At 46.7% G+C, this 19,045-nt stretch overlaps 1 protein-coding gene across 1 annotated transcript in view; it reads left to right on the top strand.

Annotated features, from left to right (window-relative positions):
• The window catches only part of Pou2f3 (POU class 2 homeobox 3), an 84,590-nt gene that overhangs the window by 27,058 nt on the left and 38,487 nt on the right, over positions 1 to 19,045 (top strand). The window contains exon 3 of the mRNA XM_021636910.1: positions 4,486 to 4,520. Coding sequence (XP_021492585.1) covers positions 4,486 to 4,520 — 35 coding nt within the window. The remainder of the gene's footprint in view (positions 1 to 4,485; positions 4,521 to 19,045) is intronic.

The raw sequence follows: 19,045 nt of genomic DNA, 5'->3' as shown, positions 1-19,045 counted from the left end.
AGATCCGGAGAGGTGGGCCACGGTGACCATCAGACATAGCCGTAGCATCTTGTTTCTGCCTAGATTTCCACATGCTCCTAGTACCTTCTCCCAGCCCGAAGGCCAAGCAGGAAGCCCTGTCTCTGAACTGCTTGCCTCCCTGCCTTGTAGGGGAATCAGAATAAAAACAGGAACAAAAAGTAGCATTCACTCTGAGCAACCGAGCCCTTACTAAGTACCTACAGGCTTAGCTGTATCTACTTCTATCCTGGACCACCCAGGGCCAGAGCTCAGTCTCAAGGGAGTCCCTGACTGGCCCCGTTCTTTCATATTAGCTGTTCAATCAGCCCTGGAGATCAGGGGAACTAGATAGACAGAAATCTCAACACAAGGCCAGAGACATTTGCCTCTTCATCATGATAGTCTGTGCCCAGAGTTTTTCTGTTTGGTTTTGATTTTTTTGAGACAGGGTTTCTCTGTGTTGTCTTGGCTGTCCTGGACTGGCTTTGTAGACCAGGCTCTCTTTGAACCACAGAGATCCACCTGCCTCTGCCTCCCAGAGGGCTGGGATTACAGGTGTGAGCCATTGCACTTGGCTGTTTATGCCCAGATTTATAGCTGGCACCTGCAGTGTGTTCAGTAACTATTTGTCAGATTGACAACTTTGTTTTTGTTTTTTTGTTTTGGTTTGGGTTTGTTTTTTTTTTTTTGCCAACTCCTTATTAATGTGTGTATATTTGTGGATCTAACTCTGGGCTTACTGGGCTTGGCAGCAAGGACCTTTACTTAATGAGCTGTCTCACAGGCTCTCTTCTGCCAAATTATCAACACTCTCTTCTTCCTCTTCCTCATCTTCTTCCTCCTCTTATATATATAGTTTTTAATTTTATGGGTATGAATGTATACCACACAAGTGCCCAGGGCAGTGATTCTAAACCATCCTAATGCTGCAACCCTTTAATATCGTGTCTCACATCGCGGTGACCACCAACCATAAAATTATTTTGTTGCTGTGTCATAACTGTAATTTTTTTTTTGCTACCATTATGAATTGTACTATAGATACCTGTGTTTTTGAATGGTATTAGGTGACCCCTGTGAAGAGATCCTTTGACTCCAGAGAGTTATGAACACAGGTCGAGAAGCCCTGGCCTAGGGGTTAAAGGTGGTTGTGGAACATAGTGAAGGTGATGGGAATAGTCCTTTACAAAAGCAACAAGTACTCGGGCTCTGAGCAGAGTCTCTCCAGCCCTCTCTTTTGCCAAATCTAAAATAAAACTCCAAAGGCCAACTTTAAAATGTGAGTAAAGATAATTAAAAAAAAAAAAAAAAGTAATTTTCCCTTTTAGTCCACCTCCACAAGCCTAGTGCTTAGTGTGTGGCTGCTGTGACTTTAGCACCCCTTGTGTATTTATGAACACGCCTCGTTGCTCTCATCTTCTGATACAGGCTATTTCGTACCTCACCCTATTCCTCCCTCTGTGAATCCCCGGGCCCTTGATTCTCTACTCTGTCCTCTAGCCCAGGTACCCTCAGAGATGGCTGACCAATGCGTGGGAAGGCGCTGCCCTCCAGGCTGAAGGGAGAAGTTAAGACGCTGGGCAAGTCACTTAGGTCCCATCCAGCCAAGCCTCAGGCATTTCTCAAGCTTTCGATTTGTGCTAAGTTCTCAAGAAACTCACAGAAAGCCGTGTAGAAGACAATGTATGTCTCATGGCCAGCAGTGAGGGCCCTGAGTTCCCAAGGGGAGAGGGACTGAGGGTCTGCAGGGGAACAGTGTGATGAGGGGTGTGGGCCTGTCTGAGGTCCTGTGTGAACAGAACTCGGGGGGCCTGGGAGGGAGGGGGCATTCCCAGAAGACAGAGCAAAAAGGTGCAGAAAGGAGGCAAATGGGAATTAGACGCCATGCTAAGTTGTGACCACAGTTCTGAGTTCATTCTCCCATAAACTCATTCACTTAATCAGTATCTTGAGATTCTGTTCTATGCTAAGCCCAGTGCCAGGTTATGTGTGAATGGTGTTTTTTAAAGGGTTTTATTACATTTATTACATTCATAAGGGATGTGTGCATGTGCCACCCGGGGCATTTTGTGGAGGTCAGGGGACAACAGGTATTTTTTGTTTGTTTGTTTTTGTAAAGATTTATTTTTATAGCTGGGCATGGTGGCACATGCCTGTAATCCCAGCACTCTGGAATGCAGAGGCAGGTAGATCTCTGTGGGTTCAAGGCCAGCCTGGTCTACAAAGTGAGTCCAGGACAGTCAAGTCTACAAAGAGAAACCCAGACTCTAAAAAAACAACAAAAACAAAACAAAAAGATTTATTTTTATTTGTATATGTGTATAGATAGATGTGTGTGTAGTGTGTGTATGTGTGTATGACTGTGTGTGTGTGTGTGTGTGTGTGTGTGTGTATGAGTGTCTACATGTATGTTTCTGGCATTGGCCAGAAATGGGCATCTGATCCCCTGGAGCTGGAATGATACAAAGCTATGAGCTGCCCAATGTAGGTGCTGGAAATAGAACATGGGTCCTCTGGAAGAGCAAGCAGCAAGTATTTTGAACAGCTGAGCCATGTCTCCATACCCTCAGAGGACAGCTTGCAGAAGCTGGTTTTCTCCTTCAGTTTATCTAGCAAAAACTATGTGTTTAAGCAAACTATGGTATATCTGTATAATGGAATATTATTTAGCAGTTAAAATGAAGTATATAAATAGAAGAGAAGTAGGCATGGCTCCTTTTTTAAAAAAAAGATTTGTTTATTTATTATTTATTCAGTATTCTACCTGCATGTGTGCCTGAACACCAGAAGAGGGCACCAGATCTCACTATAGATGGCTATTAGCCACCTGTGGTTGCTGGGAATTGAAGTCAGGACCTTCAAGAAGAACAGCCAGTGTTCTTAACCTCTAGAGCCATTTCTCCAGCCCAGTAGGCATAGTTCTAATAGCATATAAAAAGCACATTTACTTCCTGGAAAAAAGATAAGAGTCTGAACAGATGAGAAACATCCACAAAGAAAAACTCAAATGAAAAGGCCATAAAGTGGGCAGGAGACGGGCTCAGCTGGTTGGCTGATTGGTTAGCACGCACAAAGTTCTAGATTCCAGTTACGGCACAGTGTAAATCCAGCACGGTAATGCATGCCTGTAATCCCAGCACATAGGAAGCAGAAGCAGGAGGACCAGGAGTCAGTGTCATCCTCAGCTACATAGCAAGTCTGAGGGCAGTCTAGGGTACATGAGACCCTGCCTCAGAAAACAGGGGGAGGTGAAAAATTGCTCCCAAATATTAATTATGGTCATGTCCCTACAGAGCAATGTCCCTGTCACTTTAGGCTTCTTTGCACCCAGCAGCTTCCTGTTAAGCAGGTATTTACTTTTTCAGTGTAATATTTATCAAGAAATAAAAAGGCCGGGGGCTGAGAAGGCTCAGCGGTTAAGAGCACTGTCTGCTCTTCCAGAGGTCCTGAGCTCAATTCCCAGGAACCACATAGTAGCTCACAACCACCTATAATGTAATCTGATGCCCTCTTCTGGCTTGCAGATCTACATGCAAATAGAGCACTCCTATATTTAAAAAAAAAAAAGAAAGAAAGAAAGAAAAAGAAAAAGAAAAGAAAAGAAAAAGTCTGGGTGTGGCACACAGCTATAACCCCAGAACTTAGGGGTTGGGGATAGGAGGATCAGGAATTCAAAGTCATCCTCAGGAAAAAGACCAGCTTGGACTATAATTGACCACCATTTTTTTTTTAATTTTTATTTTTTGGTTTTGTTCTTTGGAGAGCCTTGAGTGTTAGAATTACAAGAATGTGCCAGCACACCCCAGCCACACTTGACCATCTTAAAATAGCAAACAATGCAAAGAAATGAGATGAGATGAACAGAACAAGAAGTACAAGGCCAGGGATTGGAGGGATAGGACAGATACCTACGTATCAGACATGACTTAGGTATTATAAAGCCTAGAGAGCGGGGCTGGTGGGGAATCTCAGTTGGCTGAGGACTGTCCTGTCAGTGTCTCTGACCAGTCCCCTCTTGCTGATCAGTGAAGGACAGAAAGCCTGAGGGATGCACATAGGCTTTATGCGACAGAACAGCCCTGCACAGTGGTGCACACGTGTAAGCCCTGCACTCAGGGAGGAAGACGCAAGTGAATCTCTGTGAGTTTGAGGCCAGCTTGGTCTACAAAGCGAGTCTTGGACAGGCAAGACTACACAGAGAAACCCTGTCTCGAAAAACCAAAAACCAAACCAAAACAACAACAACAGGCATTGTGGGTCTTCCCATGTGACTTTGGGCAAGTCAGCCTGCCCTCAAGGTGACTCTTTCCATGGCTGCTCCTTCTTCTAGAGGTGGCTTTCCCCTTTGTTTCCAGACAACAAGAAGAACAGGAAGATTCTGGCTATAGGGGAAGTATGCTCCTCTCCCAGCATCCTTTTTCCTCTTGCCACCCTCCTCTGATTGCACCGGGGACTAATACACATGTATCTGTTATCTCTTTCCAGGAAATGATCGAAATAGCCTGGATTTCAACAGACAGGTAAGGACATGGTTCAGAAGACATTTTATCCTGTAAATTCTGCGGGTGTCAGAGAAATACAACACTTGTTGACAATCATTCTCAGGCGTGTAGCTTTCAGGATGAAAGGACCCTGAGTCCATCCTCCTAGCCACCATCACAATCTGGAGGTGGGCTCTGCCTTCTAGAGAGCTCTGATTAGTGGGGCAGCTTGGGGGTGAATCACATGAAGACCATGTAGTGGGCATAGTTACCTGCAGAGCTTCAGCTCCCCAGGTATTGGCTGAGCCTCAGTGGATCTATGATGTGGGCTCTCTGATGATGGAGAGGAGTTTATGGAGTCCTGGGCTGGGGAAGCAGCTCAGGGGTAATGTGCTTGCCTGGAATACAGGAATCCTTTGGTTCCATCCATGATAGCAACATTTCCTAAAAAGGCTGTTCATTCTTCATGGTTAGAAAGAGGATAATCTAGAATCCTTAACCGAAACCTCTCAGGCAGGCAAGTGATCCAGTTTCATTCACCAAGAAGGCTGAGAATTTTACCAACAAATGAAAACCAACTGCTCTCCCTTTGCCCTGGAGACCAGGGGCCATAGGCCTTATTAAAGAGAGATCTGGGTTAGGAAGGGCTCCCTGCTTATGCAGTGTAATTCTGCAATAACTAGAAAGGAAGGCTAGAGAATCAGCTTCTTGCTCAACGTCATTAGATGGGAGCCAGATTCTTATCTGAGAGAAAATTTCAGCCAGCCAGACATCGGAGTCCCTCCCCTTCAGGTACAGTCAGTGCTGTAGGAGGGAGGATTACTGAGTTTTAGCCCAGTGTGGGGTGGAGTGCAGTTAGATCCTGTCTCAACTCCCCCTTCCTCAACCCTCAGAAAGAGGAGTTTGGGGGGGGGGGATTCAACCAGGCTAATTTGATGCTAGAAAGACATCCAAGGACTTTGTAACTCTGAAGGAGTATTGGGTAGGTTGAGGCCTCGGGACCCTTAGCCTGGGTCAGATTCTCACTACCACTGGGATTTAGTAAGTAGTCAAGGAGGTGAACTAAAAGGTGGCCATGCCAGCTGCCAGGCAGCGTGTTTGGTCACCTATGTGACATCATTTGAGAAGTCCTTGTGCTGGATAGCTCAGGCATCCACACAGAGGTCTGGCATCTTTTCAGTGTGGCCTTGCCAATGGTTGGGCTCTGGTTTCTTAATACTGACAAGAACAGACGGGACATAGTTTTCTTCTTCTGGGGAGGAGTTTGGAGGGAGAGACCTGTATTGAACTCTTTCCTGGGGCTTTGCTCATAGGCATAGTCACAGCCTCTGGAAGGTTCTTCTTCTCTGCTCCTGTCCTTCCAAGGCCGTCAGATCTCAACAGGCTCAGACCTTCATCCCCCGCTTAGCTGGATGAAGTGGGGGTATAGGCTTCTACTTGGCAGTCACGTCTACTTCCTCTGTACTTCACACAAAGGGAAGGCAGCCCCAAATCACTGACTGACAATGCTGCAGGCTCAATCTCATATCATTCCTACTGTGGTCCAGGAGATAATTATGTGTTGCTATTCTGACTCTTCGGGTGAGGAAACTGCCTCCCAGGCAGCCCCGCCTTTTTCAGCAGGGACCTGATCGATTAAGCAATTTGACAAAGGTCATGCAATTGGTCAACTGGCTGGGGCAGGATTTGAACCCACGCCTCTGACTCTAGAGCTTATTTGCCCCTGGTTCTTTTGTCGAATCCTCCTCTGAATCTCCAGCTAGACACACCATCCTTGGGGAGAGGCCTGGGAGCGGAGACTGAGTATGACCTCATTATGACTAAATGGGAGACAGAGGGAGTGGGGTGAGGACAGGAGGAAAGCGTGGCTGTGCTCAGACACAAACAAAGTGTTGTCAGACTCCCCAGACTAAAAGAGCTGCTGCCCTTGGTGCCGCCCCTGAGCAAAGCCCCACGCTAGCTGATACAATGAAGAGTTGCGGCCTGGGGCTGGATGAACTACAGTCCTGAAGTTGTATAAGGCAGGGGTGTTTTGCATGAAGCATGGCCACGCTGAGCCAGTGATCTTTAGGAGATAGTTGTGTGCAGGCAAAGGACCCAGGAGCAGAGGTGTCTGCCTCTTAGACCCAGAGCAGGTACAATAGGGATGAAAGGCAGCAGGCAGAGGCCAGATGCCCAGATGGAGGCAAGTCCTAGTCTCCAGTATTGCCTGCCCTTTGCTAGTTGCTGACCTGACACACGTCTCTTCCTTCTGGGCCTCAGTTTCCTCATGGATGAAATGAAGAGGTTTCTCTCACTACGTTTACCACCCACTACATTCTAATGAGTTGGACTCAGTCTTCCACTTCTTGTTCGTTTCCTTGTTTGTTTGAGACAGATCTCAAATGGCTCAGGCTGTCTGTGAACCTTTGATCCTCCTGCCTCTGACTTCTGAGTGTGCTACCACAGCTGGCATTATTTATTTTCTTATAAAAGAAATGGGTCAAGAGTCATCCTGCAGAAGGCAAGTGAAAATGGAATGTTCCAGAAAGCCTTTCTAGACTTTTTGATCTTGGGCTATTCCGTGAAAAGAATTCTTTGTGATGTTAGAACAAAGATAGGAAGACCCAGCAAGTCATATCTGGGACCCTCTGTTGGTTTGCTGACTATTAGTTCTTATATGTGAGACAGAGGGTATCCCCTGTAAGAAGAGAATCACAGTGTGAGCAGAGACTTCCACAAGCAACGAGGGTGCTGCCTGAGAATCTCTGTAAAGGTGGTCTGATAGTGGATGGGTAAGGAAGTATGGAACTCTGACTAGCAGCAAGTAGCAAGAGAGTCCCAGGCACAGAAGACACTGAGAATGAAGACTTCATGCAGAGAAAAGGCTCAGTTTGAGGGGAACTGGCGAGGACCAAGGGATGAGCTGGCAGAACATGAAGCCGGAGCTGTTGTTTGAGCCACGTTAGGAAGACTTCTGAGTGCCTGGCCATGAAGTTCAGAGCTTCTCCTACAGAAAGTAGTGGGTCCCAGGCATTCCAAACATAACTAATATTGGTCAAGGACAGGGCGCTGATGGACCATGGGATTGAGGAAGGGAAGGAGGATGTATGGAGAACGGATATAGGAAAGGAGAGGTGGAATGGTGGAATGAACACCAGCGGGTAAGTCTGGGATCAGAGCAAAGATGCCGAGCGTATCCTCAGAGCCACTTCAAACCCTGGGTCTGTGCTAGGTGATTGTGTGTCCCTGGATACGATCGTCTATCTCTGTGTAGCTTGGTCTCATAAGCAAGATAAGAGAATAATGATATCTGTTATATGGGGTGGTTTTGAAGATCAAAGGTGAACACAGGTGTGTGCTCCTCACACAAGCACCTGAACACATAGACTGTAGCATTTCCAGTGAATATGGTATGTCTTCATTTCACTGGCTATGAAGAGACCTGGATTTGAGAGAGCTCCTCTTGAGGTATGATCAGGAGTATTGGTTGTGAATCAAAAAGAGAAAGGGATGAGTAAAAGCATCCCTGAGGTTTCTGGCTTGCGGTCCTGACTACCCTCAGAGAACAAGAGGACTGTAGACTACACAGGGAGTCAAGTAGTGATTGTGGCTAGCATAGTCCTCGGTGAGAGCAAATACCAAGCAACCTCTGTTGAGAGTTGAATGGGAGTTGAGTTGAATGAGAGTTAAGGACATGATAGGATTTGTACAGCAGAATCTCCTTTTGAGGAAGGGGATAGTGAAGGGATGAAAAAATTGGCTTAAAAAGGAGAGTGTGAAGAGACGCTTTGGGGCTGAGGAGGTGAGGAGTTGGGAAAGGGGGTATAGCGATGGCACCCAGGGGAACCTAGTGGAGGGCTTAGATGAGGAGCAGGGCTCTTCTGAGAGGGATGGAGGGCGCCTTGAATATTTGGAGGAGTTTTCTGTTCTATTTTGTTTGCGGCAAAATCTCATGTAGCTTAGGCTAGCCTTGTACCTACTATGGTAGCCAAGGCTGACCTTGAACCCTACTGCCTTTATATCTGAAGTTCCAGGATTACAAGTATGTGCCACCATACCCAGACTCCTAGTTATGTGAGCTATCAGGAGAGTCTAAAGCAAGTTGGAAAGTATCTTCATCCTGTCCTCCAAGCTAAGAATCAGTGACCTGGGGTTCCCTGTCAGTCCCAGCTTGGCAGTATTTGGGGCCCACTGACACCATATATGGCTCACCTCTATCCTTCTGTTGACTTCCACGCCATCTCATACAAAGCAATCGCCCTGCTATGCCCCTACATAGCACTGAATTTGTCTCTGGTGCTAAGACACACACAAACTTGTAGTATTTAATTAATTGGCTCTACAGGGCCAATTATTTAACACCCTCTATAAAACCAGCAAGGTTCAGTTTGAGGGAAGGTCTCTAAAGATTCAGAGTGATGGAGCATCCTCTCTGGGGAGGTCCATGAGGCACACCCAAAGTGGCAATTCTGGGCTCTACAGCTGACAAGGGAGGAAGAGTCTGTGGGTAGCAGAATAAGCTCCCAGCACAGGGTACCCAGGAACTGCTGATCTTAAAGAGCAAAGGAAGGACCTGGCTGGGTTTGGCTTAGTTCCACAAACCTGTGCTTGGCTGGGTGCTGTGGAGTGGGGAAGGAGAGCAGCATGGTCCCTGCCCAAGGGTACTCCCAGTCCAACATGGGGAAACAGATTGTAACTCCCAGGAGCCAAGCCTGCGTATAGTAGCATCCACAGGGCAAATCCCTAAGTTTAAAAGACTGCTCCAAGCATACACAACTCCCAGGGAGAGGTTCAACATGCTAGAAAGAAACACAGAGCCACCTGTTTGAAAGCCCAGGAGGCTAAGAATGGAAAGTGGCAGGTTCTCCATTTCCCTGTTACAGCATTCCAGCACTGTCCTGCGTGGAAGCTGGATTATCCAAGCTGGAGGTTCTAGATAAAAGATACAAGTAGCTGGGTCTGTAATCCAGCTACTCAAGAGACAAAGTAGAAAAATGGCCTGTGTAAAGCCTCTCTGGACTATAGAGAGAGTTCGACACTAGTCTGGACAGCTTAGTAAGATCTTGTCTCAAAAGTAAAAAAAGGGCTAGGATTGCAGCTCAGCGGTAGAGTGCTAATCTAGTGTGCAGAAGGCTCCGAGTTCAGTTCCCAGCAAGGGGGGTAGAGGCAGGAGAAGGAGAGCCACTAAAGCACAATTCAACACCTTTATGAAGCAGAGTTGGGTTACAGGATAGCAGCAAGCAATATCCCGATAGAAATAGGTAGAGGAGCCTGGCAGTGCTATGTTGGAAATAGGGTTTTGATGAACGGCTACAACAAGCTTCCTAAGACCTCAGAATTACAGAATCACACACACACACACACACACACACACACACACACGACACAAAAAGTTTGGTAGAGGAAGAACTAGAAACTTGCTTCTTAGCCAAAGGAGCCAGGCTGCACACCCACTCACACGTCTCTCTAAATCGCTTTCTTACCAGACCCAGCATGACAGGATTCTGAAAAGCCCCTTTAAGATGTGAGAATGCCCAGATGTGGTGGAGCACGCCATTAATCTCAGCACTAGGGAGACAGAGGCGGGTGGATCTCTGAGTTCAAGGCCACCTTTGTCTAAAAAGATCAAGTTCTAGGACAGCCAGGACTAACAGAGAAACCCTGTCTGGAAAATAAAAGTAAAAAAAATTTTAAAATCTTAAAATGAAATTGGTATAAATTAAAAAAAAAAAATTCCAGACATGATGGCTCACCTCTGTAATCTCAGCCCCAGGGAGGATCTCTGTGAATTCAAAGTCAGCCTGGTCTACATGGTAAATTCCAGACTGGCCAGGGCAGTACACTGAGACCTGTATTAAAAAAAAAATAAAATAAAATTCTCTAATTTTACTAAAAAGGAGAAAGCTAAGAAAGTTACAATTAAGACAGTTTGCTTTCAACAAGCAAATGCTTGGGCACATTCCTCAAAGGATTAATGAGATGGCAATGTGGGCACAAATGCAGATGGAGGTTGGTTCAAAAGCCGCGGTTTTCAAAAAATGCTAAGATTTGGTAAAGCTCAAGCAGAACAAAACACAAATGCCCTCATGGGATTTCATGGCACCAACATGGCACCGGTTTTCATGTGCACACATGTAATCCAAGCGCCCAGGAGGCTGGATCTCTGACTTGAAGCAACCCTGGACAGTGAGCTCAGTCAGCTTACAGAATCCACAGAAGATTCTGTCTCAAAAACAAAATTTTAATTAAAAAGGAAATTGGGCCAGAGAGTGTAGTTCAGTGGCAAAGCATCTGTTAGTCTTGCGTGAAGCCTGGATTGAGTGTGTACCACCAACAAAAAGAAAACTAAAACAGAAACAAAAGGAAAGCAGCATACCAACATAGAGTACATGCTGGGTGTGCAAAAGGGCCAGCAAGAGGGCTCCAGTCAGTGGGGCCCACTCAACAGGCAGGAGGACCTGACTGTGGATCCCTGGCATCCATGAAAAAAATCTGGGCATGGCTGCTTTCATATGTAATCTAATACACAGGCAGAGCTTTCTGCATACGCGCTCACGCGCGCACACACACACACACACACACACACACACACGTTTAAAAGAGCTAGACATGGTGATGCACACCTGTCACCCCAGCACTTAGGAGGTGAGGCAGGAGAATCACAAGTTAGAGTCATTCTCAGGTATAAATGGAGTTTGAAGCCAGCCTTGCCTTCATAAAACTCTGCCAGAAAGAGTAGGGAAGGAAGTGGAAAGGGGCGAAGGAGAGTTTGTGCTTGCACGCCAGACAGAACTGGGGTGCAGACTTTATGATTGAAGACTAGCTGTTTGCCAACACACATGTCCAGTGGGGACATTTGAAGATAGTGCAAAAGCTGTTGGTAACACGAACAAATGTTTCTTGTTTGGCTCCGTGTCCTGCGGCACCATGAAACCAGAACTCGGACTCTGCCCAGTAAAGTTGAGTGGCGCCTCCAATCGTTAAGACAGCCAGAAAAATCACCCCTTGGACTTCAGCAAGAGAACCAATCACAGCCTGCCAAGGGTATGCTACGTCTGTTGTGCCAAGAGGCAGAGCCAGATGGACCTCTGGCTGTTGTCCTTCTACATAGGGATATGGGAAGTGAGGCACGGGGGCTCCCCCTCTGGCTCTGGAAATAGGCTCCCCAGAAATAAAGCACAGCCTCCGTTTCCTAGATCTGTTTGCCATCTAGCCCGGTAAGACCGGACGACCTTGGAGCTGCTTCTGCTCCTTCTTGCCACTCACTGCTCCACTTTCCGCAAAGCTTAGCCCTCTTAGTACTGAGACTGTTGCCAAGGCCACAAACAGGGAACAGATGATACCCAGTCTCAGGCCAAAGTGCCAATCAGGGCTGGCAAAGGGGCAAACCCTCACCTCTCCAAAAGCGCTCATGTTTATAGGCGCTTTCTCATTCCAGCTTGGGCACAGTGCTGGGCCTCAAAGGCAGGAAGATTAGAAGTTCAAGTGTACCCTCAGCAAAATATCAAATTGATGGTTAGCCTGGGCTACATGAGAGCCCATCTCAAATCCTATGTCAAGAAAAAAAAAGTCATTGAATGGAGAGTATGTAAGCCAGGGCCACCTCCGCAGAGAGTAAGCTGGCTTGACTGGGTGACTGACTGGGCATGGGTGGAGCAGAGCTTTCAAGCAGAAGATAACTGACAAGATTATGTGACTCTAGTGATTTCCCCGCCATAGCCTTCGTGTGCATGATAATATAACATTTACTGGTATTTGACTACATTCCAGGCACTGAGTAAGAAGTGTTTGGCAAACATCATTGTTTTAAAAATATGGATAGCAACACTATATATATATAGGTAGTGGGCATCATGCCCAGTCTAGAGGTGAAGAAACTGAGGCGGTGAGGGCTTTTCTTCCCGTGCCACACTGTCCATGAATCTAGGCTGAAAGCTGGCCCAGTGAGTCTCCCGCTCCACGGTCCTGTCACCTGACGCTCTGCTTGAGAGGCACAGCCAGGCTGACCTGTTGGCTCACTCCGGTAGACCTTAGTTTTCTCACCCAGAGTTGGGCACAGAACCCATGTGCAATGCCTTAAGAAGGAATGCAGGCCTGTACAGTACTCAAGCATCTCTGCCATACAGGACTCACCAATAGTCTTCAGCCTCCAATTCTTTCTGATGAACAGGAAACCAACATCCCTCCTTTTGTGTTGGCTTCTTGGCCAGACTTACACCAGGTAGATCAAGCTACAGACGTTTCTAGAAAGTTCATACCCTGTCCCTTGTTAGAATCTGTCATCTTCTGGCCTAAGCCTCCGTAAGCTTGGACAGGGAAGCAACAATAAACATGTGTGCTTTTTGCAGAGCTGAATGTCCCTCTTTGCTAGGCATACTTGATGCTTTGGCCTAAGGCTGCTAACAGCTGTTTCTTATTTACAGCCTGGGCAGTGCCCTAGGTAGCAAGCAAAGCAAGCCTTCCTTTTAGAAAGGAGGGTAGGGTAGTGAGTGGCAGGCAAGAGCCCCAGTCTCCACTTTCTCTGGATGGTCACAGGAACCACCTGCATGTCTTTCTGCAGTAAGGAGGTTGGGTCTAGCTGCTCAGGCCCCAGTACTGCCCATTAACTTGTGGGTACATTCTGGAGCATTCTCTGGCCCCAGGCTGTTGGGTGGACAACATTAAGGATGGAGGTGGGAGAATGTCGAGGCCCTTTTCTGTATTTTCTAGGCATCAAAAGTGTGTGTGTGTGTGTGTGTGTGTGTGTATGTGTGTGTGCTGGGGAGCTCTTCTGGGAGTTGTGCAAGAGTGGCCTTTTGTATACATAGATGCTGCTGGTGAGGCTAAAAGTGGGGCCAGCCATCTCCCTTCCTTTACAGAGTCTTTTTAGAGCAGAGGTCTTGAAAGAGGAGACGGATTTGGTTTCTGGCGGTCAACAGGATGGCTATACACTGCACGAACAGTGACTCATTAAAACCTCGAACTCCACCAGGGCTCTTGCCTCATGTACAAAGCTCTAGGCCCCATCAGCACAAACAAGCAAACAAACCTAGAACAACCCAGAGAGGTAGATTTTTTTTTTTTTTTTTGTCATACTGATTCCCATTTTAAGACGTGGGAAAGTGAGTCTAGAAGAGGTCAAGGGACTTGCTTAGAGCCTGGGTTTCCAGCCTAGATGGATGCGCATTGGGCACTTTCCATAGGTCCTGCCTTGTCTGAGATTGCCTCATCCTGACGACAGCCAGTGAGGCAAGCATTGTTATTCCCATGTAGAGCTGGGGAAACTCCAGCCCAGAGAGCATCCTAACTTCCCTGTGGAAGACCTCGGGTGTCAGACAGGCCTGTCTGACTTCTCACCATGCCAGGCTGGTTTGAGAAAGAGAAGCAGGGAGAGCAAGAGAAAGGAGGCTCCAGATACCAGACACCTGATCGAATCTCACCTAGAGCCCCTCACTTGATGCCCAGTACTTTTCCATGCATACAGAGCCTTCTACCAACTCCTGCAGACCTCTCTTGCCTGGGGCTTACCAGTGGGGAAAGCAGAGATTGTATCTTAAGCTCATGGAGGGTTGCCAGGTGAAGGGCGGGGTGCAAAAGCGTTCCCACCCAGAGAGGGTTCCCCTGGCTCTGGGAGCTACCACCTCCCTGGGCTGTGCGTGAGAAGGGTAAAGGGAGGAGAGCCATGTTTGCATGTTGTGCCTACAGGCCAGGGGCAGGGCCTGGCTTTCTCTCTGCCCTGAGGCAGAGGGCTTCCTGGGTGTGCGGGCATCCCTAGTATCTCTCGGAAAAATTCTCTAGGAATTACGGCTTCAGCTGAAAGTGTCCCTGTTTCCACCTTCTCCTGGAATGCCTGTGATGTGGGTGGCTTTGCAGACCATCTTATGGACTCAAATGTGTTTGCTCAGTTTATCCTAAAACCAGATCACCTCACATCGTGTGTCCCTCGACTTGGTGATTTACAGAGGACAGACCATGCAGAAGCCATGTATGGTGGCTCATGCACTGGAGGCTGTGGCAAGAGGATGGCTGAGAGGCCAGCCTAAGCCAAGAAGTTACAAAAACAAGTGGCCAGCTGCATTGGCAAACACCTTGATGCCAGCACTCAGCAGACAGAGCAGTTCAAGGCCAGGGTTACATAGTAAGAGACACTACCTCAAAACAAAAAATGTTGAAGATGTAGCTCAGCAAACAGGGCCTGATGCTGTGTGCTTGTAATCCCAGCACTAGGGATCAGAAGTTCAAGGCCAGCCTCAGCTATATAAAAAATTTGGACACCAGCCAGGGATATAGGCCCTGTCTCAAACAAATAAAAACAGAGAAAGGCAGAGACAGACAAGGAGAGAGAGAGAATATAAAATATTGTTATTCTCATTGATAGATAAGGAAACCGAGGAATAGAATTCTAAAGTGGCAGAGTAGGACTTAACCCAATCACCTTCAGCACCTTTAGTGCTGACTGGGTCACAGGCACTGAGGCCCCTTATCTCCAATTCAAGGTTGTTCTGCCAATTGCTCTTGCTCTCACCATGCCAGGAGCCCTCTAGGCTTCCGCTGCTGGTGTCTGGGTTGAGTATGGAGGCATGACCTCTTCTCTTTCTGATGGCACGCCCCTCCCCAAACCTCTTGGCTCCTATTCTCTGATGATCCTAGTCATATCTTGTTTTTATACGTTGCCCTTGCCCTGCCCTGGCATCTTCTGTCTACTCCATGGTTACATGGACTACCACAGTGAGCTCTGGTCCAGCCCTGCGACAGTATGGTAGCTATAGGTCTAGCTGCATTCTAATAGGCTCTGTTCTCAGGAGCTGTGCATCCAGGCCATTGATGAGCTGGTTGATGAGGTTAGAAGCCTCAGTTTCCCCTCCACAAAATGGAAGGGAATAATAACATTAAACATGATGAAATGACCACAAGTATAAATGTCTGGACAAAATTAATGCTCTTCTGTGGGCCTTATTGCTAGAGTTTCAAATTCTGCAGCAATGCTGGTTTCAGCTGCACCACCTCACAACAGCCTGCCTCCAATTAGCCCCTTCTCCTCAAGCTTGCCCTTGGGCAGGCTCTGGAACCCAGCTGACAGTTCTGCTCTGGCCTTTCCATCTGCTGGTCTTCCTCTGAGTCTCCTTTACCTATGTTCTTGTGCACAGCCCAATCTGCTGCTAGAACAATGAAGAGAAAGACATGGCAGTCTTTTTTTTTTTAATAAAAAAATATATATATATATATATATTTATTTATTATATAGACAATGTTCTTTCTGCATGCCAGAAGAGGGCACCAGATCTCATTATAGATGGTTGGGAACTGGGAATGTGGTTGCTGGGAATTGAATGCAGGACCTCTGGAAGAGCAGCCAGTGCTCTTAACCTCTGAGCCATCTCTCCAGCCCAGATACATTCAGTCTTGATAAAATGTATCCAGTCTTGATACATTCAGGCATGCCTCTCTGCACCTAAGAGAGTGGATTTTGAAATACTTACAAAAATCATTTTGGTAGGTGGCATCTTATTGTTTTCATCACCAAGAGAGCTTGCATTTAAAGAAATACTAGCAAGGGGTCTGAGTCTGTAAGCCCAGTACTTGGGAGCAAAAAGGCAGGAAGTTCAAGGGCATTCTCGGCTATCTAACAAGTTTGAGGCCAACCTGGGCTACCAGAGACCCTGGCTTTAAAAGACTAAAAAAAGCTAGGCTGTGTGGCACACACCTTTAATCCCAGCACTCAGGGAGGCAGAGGCAGGCAGATCTCTGTGAGCTCGAGACCAGTCTGATCTACAAAGCAAGTCCAGAGCAACCAAGGCGACACAGAGAAACCCTGTCTCGAAAAACTAAAACAAGCATATAAACAAACACACACATACTACACAGAGAAACCTTGTCTTGAAAGACCACAAAAAAAAAAACTTCAGAAAGTTGTCTTCTGACCTCTACATGTGAGCCTGTGGCACATGAACACCCACACATGTACACACATACATACATGCTCACCCCTTAGCACACACACACACTTACTTGTACACATGCAGTTTAAATGCTGGGTTGATTCTTTTCGGAAAACAATGTCTCTTTTGTTTTTTGGAGGTGGAGGAGATACCAGCCAGTTGGGTTTGCTGAATGTAAGCTGCATATTAATCTCGCTTGTAAATGTGTGTGTGTGTGTGTGTGTGTGTGTGTGTGTGTGTGTGTGTACACACGGATGTACTAAAGGAGTACATTGTATGTACTATTCTCATCTTATTCTTTTGAGACGAACAGGTTCCCTCAGTGAACCTGGACCTAAGCTGGTGATCTGAATCCTCCTGTCTCTAACCCCTCCTATCACCACCACAGAACTGGGATTACAGCTGCATGTGATCATGCCTGCTTTTAAAATGTGTGGGGACTCCTCATGCTTGTGCAGTAACCGCTCTTACCCACAAAGTCATTTCCTTTGCCCCTGTTACTATTTTTATATTAAAGTAACTTTTATTTACCTGATTTAACTGTCACCTGGGAGGCTTGCTCTCTCCATCTGCTAACCTAGGCCTAGCCCTGGAAGCTTTTAGCCTCCGTACACACTAATCTAGACCTAGAATGTCGTCAGCCTCTGAGACTTACTGCTGAATAAGCTCACCCTCTCTAGCTCTTTCTGAACTCAGGCTGACTGGTTCAGCTCAACTGTTCCGGCTCAAACTCCTCTCCAAGCCGACTGATTCAATCTGGCTTCTCTTAGTTTCTCATTGAATTGCTCTGCTTGGCCTCAAACTAACTCTAGCAATTTATTCTAATCTTCTGTCTCCTTCTCATTCTCTGGCTCATTCTGTCTTCAGCTGTGCCTAGCTTGTTCTCACTTCAACCTCTTTCTGTAGAACTCTCCCTGTTAAAACTGTCTCTGAATTCCGCAAACTGAACTGTCACGAACTCAACTCCACTGTACCGCTTCTCAAATCACTGACTCAGCCAAATTGGCGGAAGAGCAACTGACCAGAACTCAAGAGATCTTCATGCCTCTGTCTCCTGAGTGCTGGGAATAAAGGCATGTACTACCACTCTTAGACCTAAGCTTTTCTTTACCTGAAACTTGCTCTTGTATCAGGCTGGCCATGAACTAGGAGAGCTGCTTGTCTCTGACTCCTGGGATTAAAGGTCTGTCTGTACTCCAGCCAGATTACACAGTCCTAGGTCTTTGGATGTGCTCTCTTGCCAGAGCAGCCATGTTCTAAATTAAAAATTCTCTACATTTTTGTTTGTTTGTTTGTTTGTTTGTTTTTTAGATTACCTCAAGTAGCCCAGGTTAGCTTCAGCTTTGCTATGTAACCAAAACTGGTCTTGAACTCCTCATCTTCTGACTCTACTTCAAAAGTGCCACTACGCCAAACTCCTAATAAGAAGTTTGAAAATCTGGGCCAATAGACAGACTCAGTAGGTAAGGGTACTTGCTATCAAGCCTTACAGCATAAGTTCAATCCTTGAGAACCACATGGTGGAAAGAGAATCAGCTTCTGCAAATTGTTCTCTGGCCTCCAGATGTGTGCATAGCATATGAGTTACACATTAATCTCACTTCTCCTTACTGTGTATTTGTGTAAGTGTGCAAATATGTGTATATGAGGTACATGCAGACACATGAAAGCAGGCTTCCTAACGAATGGGCAGTGGGATGAACATGCCCATCTGCTACACTGTCCATCCTGGGTTCTGTGATATAGCTGGCTGCCTTCTCCTTGTGTAGCTATCTGTTGTCAAAGTCTTTTCTCCTTCAGATCCACAAACTTGCTCCTTTTCCCAGGAGGACAAGCTTGTTGAGTTTATGCAAACAGACACCCTACGCAGCTCTGGTAAATATTTCCCAACTCCACCACTTGCTTGGAGCTGTTTGCGGAGGCATCCCAGCTCCTGGCCAACTGGGTGCTGAGTGCTGGGGCCTGCCTCGAGGGACCCAGGGTGTGGATAGGACTCTGCAAGCACTGTGTGAGCTTGGTCATTCAGGCAACTATCCCAGATCAAAACAGAGTCCTCTATAAAGGCCCCTTAAGAAGACCTGGATTTATGGTCTCCTGCTGTTCTGGCCATTTTAATGTATATAACATGATGGGGATGGGCTCATCCTTGACATCTGGCACTGTGGCCACTTGACTTTTTATAAACTATGGACACAAATTTGGATTGAAACCCCAAATCCAGGGTACAGTCACCCAGATTCTTAGGGCTAAAGTGGCAATGAGGCTGACACCTCTGTCCTCAGAAGAGAGCTAGAGGGCTACCTCTCCCGGCATGGGGGCTTTATTCTTCCTGCCTTTCATCCTGGGCCTTGTATTCCCACGTTTGGTATTCCCAGTCTGCTCTTTACAGTGAAAGCCAAGCAGGAGAAAACTAAATGAACTTTTGTGAAACTGGACACATTCCATTCTTATAAGTCAAGATTTTGCTTGTTCTGGTGCTAAAATATTTATTAATGAAATATTCTATAATGAAACAGTCATGAAAGCAGGTGGTATTGCTTTAACATCTTTTCGTGTGTGTGTGTGTGTGTGTGTGTGTGTTTGTGCGTGTATGCAAGGGCTGGTGCATCCATGTGTTTATGTGGGAAGAGGTCAGAGGTCAGCTTTGGGTCTTATTCCTCCTGC

The sequence above is a fragment of the Meriones unguiculatus genome, chromosome 1 (genome assembly GCF_030254825.1).
Source record: "Meriones unguiculatus strain TT.TT164.6M chromosome 1, Bangor_MerUng_6.1, whole genome shotgun sequence".
In the NCBI taxonomy this organism is placed as follows: Eukaryota; Metazoa; Chordata; class Mammalia; order Rodentia; family Muridae; genus Meriones; species Meriones unguiculatus.
This window is presented reverse-complemented; position numbering and strand designations above follow the sequence as displayed.